The 24,014-nt window shown below is 39.5% G+C and overlaps 1 protein-coding gene across 2 annotated transcripts in view; it reads left to right on the plus strand.

Annotated features, from left to right (window-relative positions):
• Window positions 1–24,014, plus strand: part of VPS41 (VPS41 subunit of HOPS complex) — an 809,562-nt gene that overhangs the window by 590,924 nt on the left and 194,624 nt on the right. For both annotated transcript variants that reach the window (XM_053714423.1, XM_053714424.1), the window contains exons 14-15: window positions 1,401–1,457; window positions 3,206–3,267. In XM_053714423.1, the coding sequence (XP_053570398.1) occupies window positions 1,401–1,457; window positions 3,206–3,267 (119 nt within the window). The remainder of the gene's footprint in view (window positions 1–1,400; window positions 1,458–3,205; window positions 3,268–24,014) is intronic.

The following is a 24,014-nucleotide window of genomic DNA, read 5'->3' on the forward strand; positions in this document are numbered from 1 at the left end:
TATGTCAGAGTATTTATATAATAGAGAATAGGGCTATGTCAGAGCATTTATATAATAGAGAATAAGGTTATTTCAGAGCATTTATATAATGGAGAATAGGGCTATGTCAGAGTCTTTATATAATAGAGAATAGGGCTATGTCAGAGTCTTTATATAATAGAGAATAGGGCTATGTCAGAGTATTTATATAATGGAGAATAGGGCTATGTCAGAGTATTTATATAATAGAGAATAGGGCTATGTCAGAATTTATATAATGGAGAATACGGTTATTTCAGAGCATTTGTGTCCTCTTGTACCACACAGATGGGCATAAGACCCATTTTGTAAAGTCCTTCTTTCCAGTTAGAGGTCTCATGCCCCTGTGTTTAGTAGCAGTTATATACCTAATATATTTATGGTATGGTAGTTAAGAATTGTTATCCCCTAAATACAACATAGACCACACAAACACTTCTCTTTCAAATAAAGGATCTCAATGATCTTTAGGTTTCAGTTGTTTTCTACAGAAATGGCAATCACCTTTTTACTAGATAGCATTTATGTTCTTATGAATTTACAAAAAATGACTATACCTCCATAGAGAACCACAATGGGTTTCTCATTTGAAAGAGAAAAGTTTTCTCTTTCAACAAAGGATTTACACATCCAGATGACCTAATGAAGAGGATTATGAAGTAGATTTATGGAATATCCATATAGCATTAATAATCCGTGCCAGTATTTGTTGTTTGATGTGGATGTTCATTAATGATTGCAATGAAGTGTTTGGAAATTAAAAACAAAACAAAAAACTTTAAACAATTACACATTATAGAAAATTGTTTATTGCCAACAAGTAAAATCAGTAAGTTGCCATATTTCCTTTTTTTATTTTTTGCACTGTTCTGATTTTTGACATTTTCTTCAAACCCCCTTTAAAAGCCTTTGGAACACCTGTATTTTGTAGGTCTTTTTCTATGTGTTTCACCAGCTTTTTCTGATATATCAAACATATAATATGAGTCAAGTAATTGAGTGTTTTTTCTAATGAGTTGGTAACTATAACACATACATTGTTTCCACAGTACCTATTTAGTGGTTTGGAATGAGGCCCAATATACTTGTGTCAAAGTGAATTGTTTTGACTCTCCAGTGTTCTCCACAGAACATTCTGCCAGCCTGGTGACATTGTAAAATAGCTGGGTTGGGGCAGTGTAATACTTTGCAATATTATATAATTTTCTGTTATTTCTAAACATTAAAAAAATATCTAATTTCAGTTTAACATTGGTGTAAATGTTAGCCGGGTGGTCAGTAAAGTCAGCTGTGCGTTGTGCCTATTAAATAGTTCCTGGGGAGAGTGCTGAGTGTGGTTAGTTTACATTTAATTGGATCAATATATTTCTTCTGACTTTTAGGAAGCTCTTATGGCTGCAGAAATTAGCCAGAAGAACATTAAGAGACACGATGTCCTGGTAAGTTTGTAGCATTTATAATTACTATACGTTTTTGCTTGTTTTTCTAAGTATTTTTTTTATTATTCTTTAAAGTGCAGGTTAGAAAACATATATGGCTAGATTGAGGTGCAAACAGTTTTGTGCAAGCGATATTGTGTTTTCGCGAGCCATTTTCATTACACTATCTTTTACGAATTACATTCCGCATTGTATTTTCTCAATTGTAAAATAAAACACAGCTTCAGAAAGTGGGAGGAACAGGGGAGTTCCCTGGGGCTGTATAGGAGATTTCCCAGGGTATGATGCTCTCTCACAATTCTTGTGAAATTCTGTAGGCATGTTAAACAAGCTGGTCTCACTGAATTATTTTGCCAGCTGTTGAAGTTTGCTCAAAATGACAGAAAAGTAATATATACTAAACTATGGGCAAAAGCGTGTTAAATTGTAGTAAAAACATTTCAGTTTAATTTGTATTTGCTGCAAACTGAGGCTTTATATCAGCCCTGGGTGTTATCTAGTTAACTTCTCTCTCCCTGTGAAATTCTGTATCCCAGAGACCCTCATTACTTAATATGGAAAGCATCTTTCATCTCTATGGGACTTGCAGGTTCTGCCCTTTTCGTTACAGAATTCAGTGAGTACATCCTATGTGAAGTCTGCACTATAGTTTTTCTCTTAAAGGGACAGTAAAACCCAAAAAAATTTTGGGTTTCAGATAGAGCATGCAATTTTAAGCAACTTTCTAATTTACTCCTATTATGAATTTTTCTCCGTTTTCTTGCTATCTTTATTTAAAAAAGAAGGCATCTAAGCATTTTTTTGGTTCAGTACTCTGGACAGCACTTATTGGTGGATGAATTTATTCACCAATCAGCAAGGACAATCCAGGTTGTTCACCATAAATGGGCCGGCATCTAAACTTACATTCTTGCATTTCAAATAAAGATACCAAGAGAATAAAGAAAATTTGATAAGAGGAGTAAATTAGAAAGTTGCTTAAAATGTCATGCTCTATCTGAATCACAAAAGAAAAAAATTGGGTTCAGTGTCCCTTTAACTAGAGAATTATTGCTGCTCAGGCCTATATGAAGCTGTCAGTTTTATTTTAAATAGAAGAAATACAAAGTGCAATGTAATTTGTAAAATATATGCCTACAAATACAAAGTATGATTCTAATTTGTTAAAGTTACACAGAAACTATCAAAGCATAATCAGAATTTGTAAAATCACAATCCTAAATACACTGCTGTATACAAAATGAAATACAAGTAATATAAAATGCAAAGCACAGCAGAACTCTCATGTCATGCAGTGCTATATTGCACTGGGCTTGTCTCTCCTTCACATACAGAAATGCAGGGAATGCCCCTTGGAGAAGTATAGTAAAATCTGCCTTTTTAGAATTTCACTATGGATCTCGCAGTGGTGGAGGATCATTTTATATAATTTCATCTGAGCAGAGATGTTTATATCATCAGGCCCTGATTTGTAAAAACTTTTACTAAAAGATGTTTTTTTATCTAAAACAAGTGTATTTCAAAAATGATTATATTCAAAGCTAGAATACTTTAATGTGCATTTCAATTTGTCTGGAATTTCCCCAGTTTAGTTTATTTTAGTGTAGATAAAATAAACATGGAGGCATTAGTGACTTACTGAAGACACAGTAATATTGTCATGACATTTAACCATAAACCAAAGTAATCGGTTTTAAGGTTGCTTTTCTTTTTAAATCACATCTTTTGATATTATTTTTACTTTTCAGGATATTGGTTTAGCTTATATAACTCATCTGGTTGAAAAAGGGGACTATGACACAGCTGCAAGGTAAGATTAGGATTAATCAACACTAGTTTGCTATCACTAAATATATTTCCATAGAGAAATACCAATGCAATAGAAACATCAGGATTTTGTTATTTCACAGTTAAGCTATTACTACTGTCATATAAGTATATTTTAGTATAATATTATCTCTTTTCTTCATCATATTTGGCTTGGCAGTCAGTATGACATGGCCCCAAAATATGAATATTTCACAAAAATTCATAAGGTAGATTTTTACCAACATAAAATTAGGCTCATGTTATGTCAAGCGACAGATACCGCAGCCCTGAAATAAATCACAAGCTACAGTCATTTTAAGTAAAATTAATGTTCTGCCTTCATACAACAGAATACCTAGTATTAGATAATATTACATTGATCTATTAATTTTGCTCGCTCATCATCTTTCCTTGCATATTGATACTGTTAAAGGTTATATATATATATATATATATATATATATATATATATATATATTTATATATATGGATATATATATATATATATATATAGATAGATAGATATGGCTCCAGTGCTGTAATATCTTTCTAATAGTTCTATGTATACAAAAGTGTTGAAAATTAAATAAAATTACCCGTAGGTTGCATGTACAGTGGCAAGAAAAAGTATATGAACCCTTTATAGCTGACTGCATGTATATATAAATTTGTCTTAAAATCTGTTTTGATGTTCATTGAAGATACAGTAATCAACAAACACAATCCATTTTAACTTATAACACACAAATTATTGTATTTTTGTATATATTGAATATATCATCCAAATATTCACAATGTAGGTTGGAAAAAGTGTGAAACTAATGACTATTGACTTCAACAAAAGCTAAATTGATTTGGAAATTGGCAAACCTGGTGTCCAATTAATGAAACAAGATTGGAGGTGTGGGTTAGAGCTTCTTTAACTAATAAAAAACACTCAAACATTTTTGATATTCACAAAATGCATCTGTTGATGTGAACCATGCCTTGCAAAAAATAGCTCTCAGAAGACCTGTGATCAAGAATTGTTGTGATGCATTAAGCTGGAAAGGGTTGCAAAGTTATCTCAAAGAACTTAGATATTCATCCGTCCACTGTTAGACAATAATGTCTATAAATGGAGATGATTTACTACTGTGGCTACTGACCCTAGAAGTGGCCGTCCAGCCAAGATGTCTCAAAGGGCACACTGCACAATTCTCAATAAGGTGAAGAAATAATCCTAGAGTGACAGCTAAAAACTTGAAGAAATCATTGGAACTGGTTAACATCTCTGTTCATGAGTTTACTATATGGTAAACATTGAACAGGCATGGTATCCATGGCAGGACACCATGAATAAAGGAGCTGCTTTCCCAAAAACATTACTGTGCGCCTGACGTTTGCCAAAGACCACCTTGACACTCCACAACCACTACTTGGAAAATGTTTTGTGGACTGATGAAACTAAGAAAGAGTTGTTTGGGAAGAAAATGCAGCACATCATCCCAACGGTTAAGTATGGTGGAGGGAACATTATGATTTGGGGCTGCTTTGCTGCTTCGGGGGCCTGGACCACTTGCCATCATTGAGGGAAAAATTAATTCCCAAGTTTTTCAAGATGTGTGCCAGTTGAAGCTCAGTAGAAGTTGGACAAGGCAGCAGGAATGGCTTTAAATAATAAAATCTGCCTTTTGGAGTGGCCCAGTCAGAGCCCAGACCTTTACCCCATAGGGATGCTGTGGAATGACATCAAGAGAGCTGTTCACAATAGACATCCTAAGAATATGACTGAGCTGAAGCAGTTCTGTAAGGAAGAGTGGTCCACAATTCCTCCTGAACATTGTGCAGGTCTAATCCATAGCTAATGGAAACATGTGGTTAAAGTTGTACACTTGATTGAGGTTATTTCTGCCAAAAGAGGATCAACTAGCTATTAAATTCAAGTGTTTAATGGAATGTGCTCAATAAAGACATAAAGGATTATTGTTTGTGTGTTGTTAGCTTAAAGTGATTGTAAACTTTACTGAATTAAAGGCCAGTATTACATAATACTCTTAAAAACAGGGTAACTTTAATTCATTACAGTTTACAATTATGCTTATTTTTTAAAATACTCACCTTTGTGTTATGGTAAACATAACGCTGATCCTCCCCCCAAATCTGCTGCTTAATTAGCATATCGATTACGAAACTGACTTCCTCCAATCATTGCGTTGCCCCATCAGCTAGATGCCAACGGGGTAGCACAATGATTTGGGGAAGCCGGATTTGTCATCGATCTGCTAAAGAAAGCAGCAGATGCGGGTGGTGTATCTGCGTTATGTAAGAGCGGGATTTAATACAGGCCTTTAATTTAGTAAAGTATACAACCACTTTAAGCATATTGTGTTTGTCTGTAGTTGGGACTGATGAAGATGAGATTACATTTTATGACCAATTAATGCAGAAAACAAACTAATTCCAAAGTGTTCACATACTTTTTCTTGGGACTTTATAAGCTGTATTATGTAAATATTACATAAATGACAAGATATTGTTGTTTACACTTGGTCCCATCTATTTTCCAAGCTGTCCTATTAATGCAAGTATACAAATATTCTGAAATCCCACACTTCCAAAATCCAAACCTTTCAGCTTCCATAAATATATATATATATATATATATATACAAGTTCAGTATGGCCTAGCACTCTCAGCGACCGTTATTGTACCGGGGTGCACTACAAATATGTAAATATAACAAAAAATAGAAGGCACTCACTGGATTTAACAAGGGGTGAAAACACTTTATTCCCTTATGTGTAACGTTTCGGGGAAACACTCCCCATCTTCAGACAATCAATTTAACCAAACCATAAAGATTTAAATACCCTTTTACCTCATTAAAGGGACTTGAAACCCAAATTTTTTCTTTCATTATTTAGAAAGAGCATACAATTATAAACAACTTTCTAATCTACTTCTATTATCTAATTTGCTTCATTCGCTTGATATTCGTGGCTGAAAAGCATATCTAGATATGCTTAGTAGCTGCTGAATGGTAGCTGCACATAGATGCCTCCTGTGATTGGTTCACCGTGCGCATTGCTATTTCTTCATTAAAGTAAATCTAAAGAATTAAGCAAATTAGGTAATAGAAGTAAATTGGAATGTTGTTTAAAATTGTATTCTCTACCTTAATCATAAAAGAAAATGTTTGGGTATAGTGTCCCTTTAACAATCAACCCACATGTGAAGTCCTTTTTTTGTTTTATATATATATAGTTTTAGGGTTCTGGTAGGTTGGTGTACATTTGTGGAGTGGAGTACACTTTGTAGTATGTTCTTGAGAATTCAGTGGTTTTAAGTGTATTAAATCAGTTAAATAGTCCTCTACAATAGTATATTTTCTGTTGCACTTTGTTAAATGTTTTCTTAATTCCTTTTACAATAAACTGAACAAAGTGAATGTTTAATAAAGTTTGGCCAGTGAATCCTTTGTAATTAAGTTTGATCAATAATTCCTATATAATAAAGTTTGAACAATATGGGAATTAGTCAGTACAAGTATTTATTTTAATAGAGAGGCTAGTTCGCTTTCATCTAGCTTTATACACAACTTCATTGATACATACAAGTTATAATCCGAAGTGAAACTTAAATTGTTTGACTGTGAGGTCCACTTAAGAGAAATAAATGACTTGGCTTCTGTCTGTGCTGCACACAGCTTGATACTTCCTGTCCCATCATTAGCACAGTTCAAGGATCCTGTGCGCTATAGACACAGAATGAGATGCTTCACATAAAGGTCGGCTGAAAGTGAACTTTTATATCTTCGTGTTAAAAGAACCCTTGTAATATCGAAACTCAGTGAAGACTTTTGTTAATGTTTTAATGAGTGAAAAAAGGAAGTGCCACAAACTGGTTAAAGGGACATGAAACCCACAATTTTTCTTTCATAATTCAGATAAAGAATATAATTTTAAATATTCCAATTTACTTCTATTATCTTATTTGCTTCATTCTTTAGGTATCCTGTGTTAAAGAAATAGCAGTGCACATGGGTGAGCCAGTAACATGAGGCATCTATGTGCAGCTACCAATCAGCAGCTGCTGAGCCTATTTAGATATGATTTTCATAGGATAACAAGATAATAAAGCAAATTTGATAATAAAAGTAAATTGGAAAGTTGTTTAAAATTGCATGCTTGTTCTAAATCATGAAATAAAAAAATTGTGTTTCATTTCCCTTTAAATATATTCCAACTGAGAGCAGCGTCTGATACATGTAACACCAACAAAGTGACAATCTATAGCAAAAATTACATATTCTCATTCTTTAGAGGTTGGAATGTTTACATTACTGACACTATCTATGGGTTTAACCCCTGTCATGGGTTTTAACACATACATTTTGTCCCACTTGGGAGCTGCAAGTCCCAAACAGAACACAGCCAATGACTGGCAGCTATTTGCGACTGCTGCTCCTGATTGGCTGTACGACCATGTTCTGCTCTGGAGCTGTAATACTTGTAGCACCCAAATGAGACCATACTATGGCCTAGATTACGGGTTAAGCTAAAAGGAAAGTAAACAGGTGCTAACGCTGCTTTTTTACTACCGCTGGTATTACGAGTCTTGCAGGTTTAGGGGCACCGCACACTTTATTGGCCTTACCGCAAACCGACTTACATAAATTTTGTAAAGTCTTTTTTCTATGGGACTTTCATAGCGCTGGTATTATGAGTCTGTCCTGGGAGGCCAAAAAGTGAGCGGTACATTTTAAAGTCAGTAGTTATGAGTTTTACATTACAATGCCGTAGCATAAAATTCATAACTAAAGTGCTAAAAAGTGCACTAACACCCATAAACTAACTATTAACTCCTAAACCGAGGCCCTCCCGCATTGCAAACACTAAAATAAAATTATTAACCCCTAATCTGCTGCTCCAGACATCGCCACCACTATAATAAATATATTAACCCCTAAACCGCCGCACTCCCGCCTTGCAAACACTAGTTAAATATTATTAACCCCTAATCTGCCATCCCTAACATTGCCGCCACCTACATTATACTTATTAACCCCTAATCTTCCGCTCCGGACATCACTGCAACCTACCTACATTTATTAACCCCTAATCTGCCGCCCCTAACATCGCCGCCACCTACATTATACTTATTAACCGCTAATCTTCTGCTCCAGACATCGCCGCAACCTACATTATATTTATTAACCCCTAATCTGCTGCCCCCAACATCACCGCCACCTACCTACATTTATTAACCCCTAATCTGCCGTCCCCAACATTGCCGCTACTATACTAAAGTTATTAACCCCTAAACCTAAGTCTAACCCTAACACCCCCTAACTTAAATATAATTTAAATAAATCTAAATAAAACCTACAATTATTACCTAAATTATTCTTATTTAAAACTAAATACTTACCTATAAAATAAACCCTAAGATAACTACAATGCCCATCCAAATGCCCTTTTCATGGCAATGGGGAGCTTAGTTTTTTTTTAGTTAGTATTTTATTTGGGGGGTTGGTTGTGTGGGTGGTAGGTTTTACTGTTGGGGGGTTGCTTGTATTTTTTTTACAGATAAAAGAGCTGATTTCTTTAGGGCAATGCCCTGTAAAAGGCCCTTTTAAGGGCTATTGATAGTTTAGTTTAGGCTAGGTTTTTTTTTTATTCTGGGGGGGATTTTTTTATGTTGATAGGGCTATTAGATTAGGTGTAATTAGTTTAAAGATCTGTCATTTGTTTTTTATTTTCTGTAATTTAGTGTTTGTTTCTCTTGTTAAGTGTATCCAGTCCACGGATCATACATTACTTGTGGGATATTCTCCTTCCCAACAGGAAGTTGCAAGAGGATCACCCACAGCAGAGCTGCTATATAGCTCCTCCCCTCACTGCCATATCCAGTCATTCTCTTGCAACTCTCAACAAAGATGGACGTAGTAAGAGGAGAGTGCTGTATTATAGTTAGTTTTTAACTTCAATCAAAAGTTTGTTATTTTTAAATGGTACCGGAGTGTACTGTTTATCTCAGGCAGTATTTAGAAGAAGAATCTGCTTGCATTTTCTATGATCTTAGCAGAAGTAACTAAGATCCATTGCTGTTCTCACATATTCTGAGGAGTGAGGTAACTTCAGAGAGGGAATGGCGTGCAGGTTTTCCTGCAATAAGGTATGTGCAGTTAACATATTTCTAGGGATGGAATTTGCTAGAAAAATGCTGCTGATACCGGATTAATGTAAGTTAAGCCTTAAATGCAGTGATAGCTACTGGTATCAGGCTTACTAATAGAGATGCATACTCTTATAAAAATGTAATATAAAACGTTTGCTGGCATGTTTAATCGTTTTTATATGTGTTTGGTGACAAAACTTATTGGGGCCTAGTTTTTTTCCACATGGCTGGCTTGATTTTGGCCTAGAAACAGTTTCCTGAAGCTTTCCACTGTTGCAATATGAGTGGGAAGGGCCTATTTTAGTGCTTTTCTGTGCAGCTAAAAATACTGACAGAGACATTCAGCTTCCCTCTGCATGATACAGGACATCTCTGAAGGGCTCAAAAGGCTTCAAAGTCGTGTTTGAGGAGGATAACAATCACAGTAGTCTGTGGCAGTTGTTGTGACTGTGTTTAAAAAACGTTTTTGTCATTTATTATTCTGTTTTTGTTATTAAGGGGTTAATCATCCATTTGCAAGTGGGTGCAATGCTCTGCTGACTTGTTACATATACTGTAAAAAAATTTTTAGTGTAACTGCCTTTTTTCACTGTTATTTCAAATTTTGTCAAAATTTGTTTCTCTTAAAGGCACAGTAACGTTTTTTTTATATTGCTTGTTAACTTGCTTTAAAGTGTTTTCCAAGATTGCTAGTCTCATTGCTAGTCTGTACAAACATGTCTGAAACAGAGGATACTTGTTCATTATGTTTAAAAGCCATGGTGGAGCCCCATAAGAGAATGTGTAGTAAATGTATTGATTTCACCTTAAACAGTAAAGATCAGTCTTTAGCTATAAAAGAATTGTCACCATAGGGGTCTGTCCAGGGGGAGGTTATGCCGACTAACTCTCCCCACGTGTCGGACCCTTCGCCTCCCGCTCAAGGGACGCACGCTAATATGGCGCCAAGTACATCAGGGACGCCCATAGCGATTACTTTGCAGGACATGGCTGCAATCATGAATAATACCCTGTCAGAGGTATTATCCAGATTGTCTGAATTGAGAGGCAAGCGTGATAGCTCTGGGGTTAGACGAGATACAGAGCGCGTAGATGCTGTAAGAGCCATGTCTGATACTGCGTCACAATATGCAGAACCTGAGGACGGAGAGCTTCAGTCTGTGGGTGACGTCTCTGAATCGGGGAGACCTGATTCAGAGATTTCTAATTTTAAATTTAAGCTTGAGAACCTCCGTGTATTGCTTGGGGAGGTATTAGCTGCTCTGAATGACTGTGACACAATTGCAGTGCCAGAGAAATTGTGTAGGCTGGATAAATACTATGCAGTGCCGGTGAGTACTGATGTTTTTCCAATACCTAAAAGGCTTACAGAAATTATTATGTAAGGAGTGGGATAGGCCCGGTGTGCCCTTTTCCCCACCTCCTATATTTAGAAAAATGTTTCCAATAGATGCCACTACACGGGACTTATGGCAGACTTTCCCTAAGGTGGAGGGAGCAGTTTCTACTTTAGCAAAGCGTACCACTATCCCGGTTGAGGACAGTTGTGCTTTTTCAGATCCAATGGATAAAAAATTAGAGGGTTACCTTAAGAAAATGTTTATTCAACAAGGTTTTATTTTACAGCCCCTTGCATGCATTGCGCCTGTCACTGCTGCGGCGGCATTCTGGTTTGAGGCCCTGGAAGAGGCCATCCATACAGCTCCATTGACTGAAATTGTTGTCAAGCTTAGAACTCTTAAGCTAGCTAACTCATTTGTTTCTGATGCCATTGTTCATTTGACTAAACTAACGGCTAAGAATTCCGGATTCGCCATCCAGGCGCGTAGGGCGCTATGGCTAAAATCCTGGTCAGCTGATGTGACTTCAAAGTCTAAATTACTCAACATTCCTTTCAAGGGGAGACCTTATTCGGGCCTGGTTTGAAAGAAATTATTGCTGACATTACTGGAGGTAAGGGTCATACCCTTCCTCAGGACAGGGCCAAATAAAAGGCCAAACAGTCTAATTTTCGTGCCTTTCGAAATTTCAAGGCAGGTGCAGCATCAACTTCCTCTGCTTCAAAACAAGAGGGAGCTTTTGCTCAATCCAAGCAGGCCTGGAAACCTAACCAGTCCTGGAACAAGGGCAAGCAGGCCAGAAAGCCTGCTGCTGCCTCTAAGATCTAGTAGGGGGCAGACTCTCTCTCTTCGCCCAGGCGTGGGCAAGAGATGTTCAGGATCCCTGGGCGTTGGAGATCATATCTCAGGGATATCTTCTGGACTTCAAAGCTTCTCCTCCACAAGGGAGATTTCACCTTTCAAGATTATCTGCAAACCAGATAAAGGAAGAGGCATTCCTAAGCTGCGTACAAGATCTCCTTGTAATGGGAGTGATCCATCCAGTTCCGCAGATGGAACAAGGACAGGGGTTTTATTCAAATCTGTTTGTGGTTCCCAAAAAAGAGGGAACCTTCAGACCAATTTTGGATTTAAAGATCCTAAACAAATTCCTCAGAGTTCCGTCATTCAAGATGGAAACTATTCCAACCATTTTACCCATGATCCAAGAGGGTCAGTACATGACCACAGTGGACTTAAAGGATGCCTACCTTCACATTCCGATTCACAAGAATCATCATCAGTTCCTGAGGTTTGCCTTTCTAGACAGGCATTACCAATTTGTAGCTCTTCCATTCGGGTTGGCTACAGCCCCAAGAATTTTTACAAAGGTTCTGGGCTCACTTCTGGCGGTCCTAAGACCGCGAGGCATAGCAGTGGCTCCTTACCTGGACGATATCCTGATACAGGCGTCAAGCTTTCAAATTGCCAAATCTCATACAGAGATAGTTCTGGCATTCCTGAGGTCGCATGGGTGGAAAGTGAACGAAGAAAAGAGTTCTCTATCTCCTCTCACGAGGGTTTTCTTCCAAGGTACTCTAATAGATTCTGTAGAAATGAAAATTTACCTGACGGAGTCCAGGTTATCAAAACTTCTAAATGCTTGCCGTGTTCTTCACTCCATTCCGCGCCCCACGGTGGCTCAGTGCATGGAAGTAATCGGCTTAATGGTAGCGGCGATGGACATAGTGCCATTCACACACCTGCATCTCAGACCGCTGCAATTATGCATGCTCAGTCAGTGGAATGGGGATTACAAAGATTTGTCCCCTCTACTAAATCTGGATCAGGAAACCAGAGATTCTCTTCTCTGGTGGTTATCTCGGGCCCATCCGTCCAAGGGTATGACCTTTCGCAGACCAGATTGGACAATTGTAACAACAGGTGCCAGCCTTCTAGGTTGGGGTGCAGTCTGGAACTCCCTGAAGGCTCAGGGTTCATGGACTCAGGAGGAGAAACTCCTCCTAATAAATATTCTGGAGTTAAGAGCAATATTCAATGCTCTTCTGGCTTGGCCTCAGCTAGCAACACTGAGGTTCATCAGATTTCAGTCGGACAACATCACGACTGTGGCTTACATCAACCATCAAGGGGGAACCAGGAGTTCCCTAGTGATGTCAGAAGTCTCCAAGATAATTCGCTGGGCAGAGACTCACTCTTTCCACCTGTCAGCGATCCATATCCCAGGTGTAGAGAACTGGGAGGCGGATTTTCTAAGTCATCAGACTTTTCATCCGGGGGAATGGGAACTCCATCCGGAGGTGTTTGCTCAATTGGTTCTCCGTTGGGGCAAACCAGAATTGGATCTCATGGCGTCTCGCCAGAACGCCAAGCTTCCTTGTAACGGATCCAGGTCCAGGGACCCAGAAGCGGCACTGATAGATGCTCTTGCAGCGCCTTGGTTCTTCAACCTGGCTTATGTGTTTCCACCGTTTCCTCTGCTCCCTCGTCTGATTGCCAAAATCAAACAGGAAAGAGCATCGGTGATATTGATAGCGCCTGCGTGGCCACGCAGGACCTGGTATGCAGACCTAGTGGACATGTCATCCTTTCCACCATGGACTCTGCCTCTGAGACAAGACCTTCTAATACAAGGTCCTTTCAATCATCCAAATCTATTTTCTCTGAGACTGACTGCATGGAGATTGAACGCTTGATCCTATCAAAGCGTGGCTTCTCCGAGTCAGTAATTGATACCTTAATACAGGCACGAAAGCCTGTCACCAGGAAAATTTACCACAAGATATTGCGTAAATATCTTAATTGGTGTGAATCCAAGAATTACTCATGGAGTAGGGTTAGGATTCCTAGGATATTGTCCTTCCTCCAAGAGGATGTGGACAAAGGATTATCAGCTAGTTCTTTAAAGGGACAGATTTCTGCTCTGTCTATACTTTCACACAAGCGTCTGGCAGAAGTTCCAGACGTTCAGGCATTTTGTCAGGCTTTAGTTAGAATTAAGCCTGTGTTTAAACCTGTTGCTCCTCCATGGAGCTTAAACTTGGTTCTTAGAGTTCTTCAAGGGGTTCCGTTTGAACCCCTTCATTCTATTGATATCAAACTTCTTTCATGGAAAGTTCTTTTTTCTGATGGCTATTTCCTCGGCTCGAAGAGTCTCGGAGTTATCTGCCTTACATTGTGATTCTCCTTATCTGATCTTTCATTCAGATAAAGTTGTTCTGCGTACAAAACCTGGGTTTTTACCTAAGGTGGTTTCTAACAAGAATATCAATCAAGAGATTGTTGTTCCATCATTATGTCCTAATCCTTCTTCAAAGAAGGAACATCTTTTGCATAAATCTAGACGTAGTCCGTGCCTTGAAGTTTTACTTACAGGCTACTAAAGATTATCGCCAAACATCTAACCTGTTTGTTGTTTACTCTGGACAGAGGAGAGGTCAGAAGGCCTCGGCGACCTCTCTTTCTTTTTGGCTTCGGAGTATAATCCGTTTAGCCTATGAGACTGCTGAACAGCAGCCTCCTGAAAGGATTACATCTCATTCTACTAGAGCTGTGGCTTCTACCTGGGCCTTTAAAAATGAGGCCTCTGTTGAACAGATTTGCAAGGCTGCAACTTGGTCTTCCCTTCATACTTTTTCCAAATTTTACAAATTTGATACTTTTGCTTCTTCGGAGGCTGTTTTTGGGAGAAAGGTTCTACAGGCAATGGTTCCTTCCGTTTAAGTTCCTGCCTTGTCCCTCCCATCATCTGTGTACTTTACCTTTGGTATTGGTATCCCACAAGTAATGGATGATCCGTGGACTGGATACACTTAACAAGAGAAAACATAATTTTTGCTTACCTGATAAATTTATTTCTCTTGTAGTGTGTCCAGTCCACGGCCCGCCCTGTCCTTTTCAGGCAGGTCTAAATTTTAATTAAACTACAGTCACCACTGCACCCTATGGTTTCTCCTTTCTCGGCTTGTTTCGGTCGAATGACTGGATATGGCAGTGAGGGGAGGAGCTATATAGCAGCTCTGCTGTGGGTGATCCTCTTGCAACTTCCTGTTGGGAAGGAGAATATCCCACAAGTAATGGATGATCCGTGGACTGGATACACTACAAGAGAAATAAATTTATCAGGTAAGCATAAATTATGTTTTTTCTCTTGTTAAGTGTATCCAGTCCACGGATCATCCATTACTTGTGGGATATTCTCCTTCCCAACAGTAAGTTGCAAGAGGATCACCCACAGCAGAGCTGCTATATAGCTCCTCCCCTAACTGCCATATCCAGTCATTCTCTTGCAACTCTCAACAAAGATGGAGGTCGTAAGAGGAGAGTGGTGTTTTATACTTAGTTTATTTCTTCAATCAAAAGTTTGTTATTTTTAAATGGTACCGGAGTGTACTGTTTATCTCAGGCAGTATTTAGAAGCAGAAGTAACTAAGATCCATTGCTGTTCTCACATATTCTGAGGAGTGAGGTAACTTCAGAGGGGGAATGGCGTGCAGGTTTTCTTGCAATAAGGTATGTGCAGTTAATATTTTTCTAGGGATGGAATTTGCTAGAAAATGCTGCTGATACCGGAGTAATGTAAGTAAAGCCTTAAATGCAGTGATAGCGACTGGTATCAGGCTTATTAATAGAGATACATACTCTTATAAAAGTGTAATATAAAACGTTTGCTGGCATGTTTAATCGTTTTTTATATATGTTTGGTGATAAAACTTATTGGAGCCTAGTTTTTTCCACATGGCTGGCTTGAATTTTGCCTAGAAACAGTTTCCTGAGGCTTTCCACTGTTGTAATATGAGTGGGAGGGGCCTATTTTAGCGCTTTTTTGCGCAGCAAAAATTACAGACACAGACACCCAGCTTCTTCCTGCATGATCCAGGACATCTCTGAAGGGCTCCAAAGGCTTCAAAGTCGTATTTGAGGGAGGTAAAAAGCCACAGTAGAGCTGTGGCAGTTGTGACTGTTTAAAAAACGTCTTTGTCATTTATTATTCCGTTTTTGGTATTAAGGGGTTAACATCCATTTGCAAGTGGGTGCAATGCTCTGCTAACTTATTAGATACACTGTAAAAATTTCGTTAGTGTAACTGCCTTTTTTCACTGTTATTTCAAATTTTGACAAAATTTGTGTTTCTTAAAGGCGCAGTAACGTTTTTTATATTGCTTGTAAACTTGTTTTAAAGTGTTTTCCAAGCTTGCTAGTCTCATTGCTAGTCTGTTTAAACATGTCTGACACAGAGGAAACTACTTGTTCATTATGTTTGAAAGCCATGGTGGAGCCCCATAGGAGAATGTGTACTAAATGTATTGATTTCACCTTAAACAGTAAAGATCAGTCTTTATCTATAAAAGAATTATCACCAGAGGGTTCTGTCGAGGGGGAAGTTATGCCGACTAACTCTCCCCACGTGTCAGACCCTTCGCCTCCCGCTCAGGGGACCCACGCTAATATGGCGCCAATTACATCAGGGACGCCCATAGCGATTACCTTGCAGGACATGGCTGCAATCATGAATAATACCCTGTCAGAGGTATTATCCAGATTGCCTGAATTAAGAGGCAAGCACGATAGATCTGGCGTTAGAAGAGATACAGAGCGCGCAAATGCTGTAAGAGCCATGTCTGATACTGCGTCACAATATGCAGAACATGAGGACAGAGAGCTTCAGTCTGTGGGTGACATCTCTGACTCGGGGAAACCTGATTCAGAGATTTCTAATTTTAAATTTAAGCTTGAGAACCTCCGTGTATTGCTTGGGGAGGTATTAGCTGCTCTGAATGACTGTAACACAGTTGCAGTACCAGAGAAATTGTGTAGGCTGGATAAATACTATGCGGTGCCGGTGTGTACTGATGTTTTTCCTATACCTAAAAGGCTTACAGAAATTATTAGCAAGGAGTGGGATAGACCGGGTGTGCCCTTTTCCCCACCTCCTATATTTAGAAAAATGTTTCCAATAGACGCCACTACACGAGACTTATGGCAGACGGTCCCTAAGGTGGAGGGAGCAGTTTCTACTTTAGCAAAGCGTACCACTATCCCGGTTGAGGACAGTTGTGCTTTTTCAGATCCAATGGATAAAAAATCGTAGGGTTATCTTAAGAAAATGTTTATTCAACAAGGTTTTATTTTACAGCACCTTGCATGCATTGCGCCTGTCACTGCTGCGGCGGCATTCTGGTTTGAGGCCCTGGAAGAGGCCATCCATACAGCTCCATTGGCTGAAATTATTGACAAGCTTAGAACGCTTAAGCTAGCTAACTCATTTGTTTCTGATGCCATTGTTCATTTGACTAAACTAACGGCTAAGAATTCCGGATTCGCCATCCAGGCGCGTAGGGCGCTATGGCTAAAATCCTGGTCAGCTGATGTGACTTCAAAGTCTAAATTACTCAACATTCCTTTCAAGGCGCAGACCTTATTCGGGCCTGGCTTGAAGGAAATTATTGCTGACATTACTGGAGGTAAGGGTCATACCCTTCCTCAGGACAGGGCCAAATCAAAGGCCAAACAGTCTAATTTTCGTGCCTTTCGAAATTTCAGGGCAGGAGCAGCATCAACTTTCTCCGCTTCAAAACAAGAGGGAACTGTTGCTCATTCCAGACAGGCCTGGAAACATAACCAGTCCTGGAACAAGGGCAAGCAGACCAGAAAGCCTGCTGCTGCCCCCAAGACAGCATGAAGGAACGGCCCCCTATCCGGAAACGGATCTAGTGGGGGGCAGACTTTCTCTCTTCGCTCAGGCGTGGGCAAGAGATGTTCAGGATCCCTGGGCGTTGGAGATCATATCTCAGGGATATCTTCTGGACTTTAAAGCTTCTCCTCCACAAGGGAGATTTCATCTTTCAAGGTTATCAGCAAACCAGATAAAGAAAGAGGCATTCCTAAGCTGTGTGCAAGACCTCCTAGTAATGGGAGTGATCCATCCAGTTCCACGGACGGAACAAGGACAGGGGTTTTATTCAAATCTGTTTGTGGTTCCCAAGAAACCTTCAGGGAACCTTCAGACCAATATTGGATCTAAAGATCTTAAACAAATTCCTCAGAGTTCCATCATTCAAAATGGAAACTATTCGGACCATCCTACCCATGATCCAAGAGGGTCAGTACATGACCACAGTGGACTTAAAGGATGCGTACCTTCACATACCGATTCACAAAGATCATCATCGGTTCCTAAGGTTTGCTTTTCTAGACAGGCATTACCAATTTGTAGCTCTTCCCTTTGGGTTGGCCACAGCCCCGAGAATTTTTACAAAGGTTCTGGGCTCACTTCTGGCGGTTCTAAGACCGCGAGACATAGTGGTGGCTCCTTATCTAGACGACATCCTGATACAGGCGTCAAGCTTTCAAATTGCCAAGTCTCATACAGAGATAGTTCTGGCATTTCTGAGGTCGCATGGGTGGAAAGTGAACGTGGAAAAGAGTTCTCTATCCCCACTCACAAGAGTCTCCTTCCTAGGGACTCTCATAGATTCTGTAGAGATGAAAATTTACCTGACGGAGTCCAGGTTTTCAAAACTTCTAAATGCTTGCCGTGTCCTTCATTCCATTCCACGCCCGTCAGTGGCTCAGTGCATGGAAGTAATCGGCTTAATGGTAACGGCAATGGACATAGTGCCATTTGCGCGCCTGCATCTCAGACCGCTACAATTATGCATGCTAAGTCAGTGGAATGGGGATTACTCAGATTTGTCCCCTCTACTAAATCTGGATCAAGAGACCAGAGATTCTCTTCTCTGGTGGCTATCTCAGGTCCATCTGTCCAAGGGTATGTCCTTTCGCAGGCCAGATTGGACGATTGTAACAACAGATGCCAGCCTTCTAGGATGGGGTGCAATCTGGAACTCCCTGAAGGCTCAGGGATCATGGACTCAGGAGGAGAAACTCCTCCCAATAAATATTCTGGAGTTAAGAGCAATATTCAATGCTCTTCTAGCTTGGCCTCAGCTAGCAACACTGAGGTTCATCAGATTTCAGTCGGACAACATCACGACTGTGGCTTACATCAACCATCAAGGGGGAACCAGGAGTTCCCTAGCGATGTTAGAAGTCTCAAAGATAATTCGCTGGGCAGAGTCTCACTCTTGCCACCTGTCAGCGATCCACATCCCAGGCGTACTGGGAGGCGGATTTTCTAAGTCGTCAGACTTTTCATCCGGGGGAGTGGGAACTCCATCCGGAGGTGTTTGCTCAACTGGTCCATCGTTGGGGCAAACCAGAACTGGATCTCATGGCGTCTCGCCAGAACGCCAAGCTTCCTTGTTACGGATCCAGGTCCAGGGACCCGGAAGCGACGCTGATAGATGCTCTAGCAGCTCCTTGGTTCTTCAACCTGGCTTATGTGTTTCCACCGTTTCCTCTGCTCCCTCGACTGATTGCCAAAATCAAACAGGAGAGAGCATCGGTGATTCTGATAGTGCCTGCGTGGCCACGCAGGACCTGGTATGCAGACCTAGTGGACATGTCATCTCTTCCACCATGGACTCTGCCTCTGAGACAGGACCTTCTAATACAAGGTCCTTTCAATCATCCAAATCTAATTTCTCTGAGACTGACTGCATGGAGATTGAACGCTTGATCCTATCAAGGCGTGGCTTCTCCGAGTCAGTCATTGATACCTTAATACAGGCACGAAAGCCTGTCACCAGGAAAATCTACCATAAGATATGGCGTAAATATCTTTATTGGTTTAAATTCAAGAGTTACTCATGGAGTAAGGTTAGGATTCCTAGGATATTGTCCTTTCTCCAAGAGGGTTTGGACAAAGGCTTATCAGATAGTTCTTTAAAGGGACAGATCTCTGCTCTGTCTATTCTTTTGCACAAGCGTCTGGCTGAGGTTCCAGACGTCCAGGCATTTTGTCAGGCTTTGGTTAGGATTAAGCCTGTGTTTAAAACTGTTGCTCCCCCGTGGAGCTTAAACTTGGTTCTTAAAGTTCTTCAAGGAGTTCCGTTTGAACCCCTTCATTCCATTGATATTAATCTTTTATCTTGGAAAGTTCTGTTTTTGATGGCTATTTCCTCGGCTCGAAGAGTCTCTGAGTTATCTTCCTTACAATGTGATTCTCCTTATCTGATTTTTCATTCAGACAAGCTAGTTCTGCGTACCAATCCTGGGTTTTTACCTAAGGTGGTTTCTAACAGTAATATCAATCAAGAAATTGTTGTTCCATCATTGTGTCCTAATCCTTCTTCAAAGAAGGAACGTCTTTTGCATAATCTGGACGTAGTCCGTACCTTGAAGTTTTACTTACAGGCTACTAAAGATTTTCGTCAAACATCTGCCCTGTTTGACGTTTACTCTGGACAGAGGAGAGGTCAAAAAGCTTCGGCAACCTCTCTCTCCTTTTGGCTTCGGAGCATAATACGCTTAGCCTATGAGACTGCTGGACAGCAGCCCCCTGAAAGGATTACAGCTCATTCTACTAGAGCTGTGGCTTCCACCTGGGCCTTTAAAAATGAGGCCTCTGTTGAACAGATTTGCAAGGCTGCGACTTGGTCTTCGCTTCACACCTTTTCCAAATTTTACAAATTTGATACTTTTGCTTCTTCGGAGGCTGTTTTTGGGAGAAAGGTTCTACAGGCAGTGGTTCCTTCCGTTTAAGTTCCTGCCTTGTCCCTCCCATCATCCGTGTACTTTAGCTTTGGTATTGGTATCCCACAAGTAATGGATGATCCGTGGACTGGATACACTTAACAAGAGAAAACATAATTTATGCTTACCTGATAAATGTATTTCTCTTGTAGTGTATCCAGTCCACGGCCCGCCCTGTCCTTTTAAGGCAGGTCTAAATTTTAATTAAACTACAGTCACCACTGCACCCTATGGTTTCTCCTTTCTCGGCTTGTTTCGGTCGAATGACTGGATATGGCAGTTAGGGGAGGAGCTATATAGCAGCTCTGCTGTGGGTGATCCTCTTGCAACTTCCTGTTGGGAAGGAGAATATCCCACAAGTAATGGATGATCCGTGGACTGGATACACTACAAGAGAAATACATTTATCAGGTAAGCATAAATTATGTTTTTTTGTGATTTAGCTAATTTAATTTAATTTATTTAATTGTATTTAATTTAGTTAATTTATTTAATTGTAGTGTAGTGTTAGGTGTTAGTGTAACTTAGGTTAGGTTTTTTTACAGGTTCTTTTGTATTTATTTTAGCTAGGTAGTTATTAAATAGTTAATAACTATTTAGTAACTATTCTACCTAGTTAAAATAAATACAAACTTGCCTGTAAAATAAAAATAAACCCTAAGCTAGATACAATGTAACTATTAGTTATATTGTAGCTAACTTAGGGTTTATTTTATAGGTAAATATTTAGTTTTAAATAGGCATTATTTAGGTAATAATATTAATTTTTATTTAGATTTATTGTAATTATATTTAAGTTATTGGGTGTTAGGGTTAGACTTAGGTTTAGGGGTTAATAAATTTAATATAGTGGTGGCGACGTTGGGGGCGGCAGATTAGGGGTTAATAAATGTAGGTAGGTGGCAGCGATGTTAGGGACGGCAGATTAGGGGTTAATAATATTTAACTAATGTTTGTGAGGCGGGAGTGCGGCGGTTTAGGGGTTAATATGTTTATTATAGTGGCGGCGATGTCCGGAGCGGTAGATTAGGGGTTAAAAAATATAATGTAGGTGTCGGCAATGTCGGGCGGCAGATTAGGGATTAATAAGTGTAAGATTAGGGGTATTTAAACTCGGGGTTCATGTTAGGGTGTTAGGTGTAAACATAAATTTTATTTCCCCATAGGAATCAATGGGGCTGCGTTACTGAGTTATACGCTGCTTTTTTGCAGGTGTTAGACTTTTTCTCAGCCGGCTCTCCCCATTGATTCCTATGGGGAAATCGTGCACAAGTACGTTATACCAGCTCACTTAAGCAGCGCTGGTATTGGAGTGAAGTGTGGAGCAAAATTTTGCTCTACGCTCACTTTTTGCCTTTTAACGCTGGGTTTATAAAAACCTGTAATACCAACGCTGTAGGAAAGTGAGCGATGAGAATAAACTGCACGTTAGCCCCGCACCCCTGTTACCGCAAAACTTGTAATCTCGCTGTATGTGTTTAACCGTTTTGCAGGCAAAAACATAGTTATCTAGTATCAGTAATGCAAAAATGACATGCTCTAATGAATTTAAGCATTGAATTTTTATAAAAGAATCCCTTTCGTGTGTCATTTATATTGTCACCATTATTCTCTCAGATTAAATTCTTTAAAGGGATATGGAAATTAAACATTCATGGCTCAGATAGTGCATTCAGTTTACTTCTGTTGTCACCTTTACTTTATTCTTTTGTTGAAATGTATACCCAGATAGAGGAGAGCAATTTACTATTGGGAGCTAGCTGTTGATTGGTGGCTATGAACTTATGATTCTTGTCAATGGCTCAGGAGCTGATTTTTTTCTATGTGTTTATCCTAATTTGCAGGGGGTTAAACACAGTGTGACAATACTATTAACATTATTGACCGGGAAGGCATTTGAAGTCTCTTTCATGGCTGTTGTCTTCTCCCTTAGCCCAATTTTCTCCTTGTGTTATCCTAGATTTTATGCTGATAAGCTTCACTTTGAGCTTCTAACCCTAATAAGTCATGTGTTTTTAGCTGCTGTACTTCTTTTGAGGACACAAGGGGGTTATATTTAATTTGTACTGACTGCCTCTTCCATAACCTTTGTGAATAATAGATAAATGGGCATTCTAATGCAACGGTTATTCAATAGAGGATTTTCTTTTGTCAAATGGTTAGAATCCACGAGTCATCGCATGTTAGAATATTCCCCTCCTGGAGGATGCAAAAGACACCCCAAAACACCAGAGCTTTAAATCCCTCCTACTTCTTATGATCTTCAGTCATTTTCTTTTGCCTCCTTGATGAGGAGTGAGGTGAAAGTGAAGTGCAAGATCTAAAGGGGATCCTGTAACCTTTCTGAGCACCAGATCCTCCTCGTAGTAACTTGACGCTCAGGGGGGTAGACAAAGAGTTATCAGCCAGGCAGTGAAAGGGCTTTTCTCAGTGAAAAATGTATCAGGCCTTCTAGGTGAAATGTGAACTTGTTCACCATTCTCTATGCAGTGAGCTGCTCCTTGTGGATCCACAGCCCTACCCAGATGAAATGTGGACTTGTCCACCAATCCCCTTGGTTTAGGTGCTTTTACTAATTTAGATACTTAACATCATGCTCAGCTTATCTAAGCACATTGAGCAGTGATGCTGAGAAATAAGTACATGTCCCTTCATAGCCCACCAGCTGTTAGTATGAACATGTTCATATGCTTCACATAGTTCAGGGACATATAGTTATACACATACACCTTATACTATCCGTTTATAGCACTTTGGGGCACTTTTTTTTTCTTTAAACTGTTTTAGTGTGCCTGTTCTGTGTTATAATCCTTCCCTATCCCTTTGTTACTGTAACATTACATTCAAATACACAGCCAGATACTTCTGACCATGTAATCTCTAATATGATATCACATACCAAAGATAAGAATCTTGGTGCTAAACCAAAAGTACACAAAGTAACCAATCAACCTTCTAATTCTGTTGTTCCAGTGCAGGGTCGAGCCCTATCAGTTGCCTTACCAACATCCCAAAACAAACCAAAGACACAGATTTTTCACACTTCACTGAAACAAATAGAAAGGGGAGGGAAAAATACAAAAGCGATAAAAGGGCAACATCGATATGTTCTGAGGGATCAGAAAATCTAATTAAAATGGCTAATATCATCAATCTCTCCTCCCACCAACTAACAGATGCAGAGAACAAAGTATTGAGTTTTGGACTGGGTTTTTGTCCCACTAGGAGTTTTAATTTGTTCAATACCATATTGAATTTGAATACATTTATTAGAAAATTTACGCTTATCAAACATTTAAAAAATTATAATCCTCTTATTGCTGAAAACTCTGTTCAGAATGGTGTCAATCAGGAACACAGTAATTTGACTTACTCAGATGCATGTTCCATTAGGTCATTGATAGAATTGAAGCAGAGCTCTATTACCAATGAAAGTCAAAGTGGTAACATTCACTACCCCAGGTTTAAAAAACAATCAAATTTTTACCCTATACTCAATAGGGGCAGATTTTTGGAATTGTACCATAAACGAGTTGTGGAAGATCAGACCTCATTGTCTTACAGTAGCTCTAACTCTAATTTGAACCTTACCAAAAAAGAAAGACAGTCGGACAAGGGAGGCAGTGTGGTGGTACTTGATAGACATCAG

This window comes from Bombina bombina, chromosome 5 (assembly GCF_027579735.1).
Source record: "Bombina bombina isolate aBomBom1 chromosome 5, aBomBom1.pri, whole genome shotgun sequence".
Classification (NCBI taxonomy): domain Eukaryota; kingdom Metazoa; phylum Chordata; class Amphibia; order Anura; family Bombinatoridae; genus Bombina; species Bombina bombina.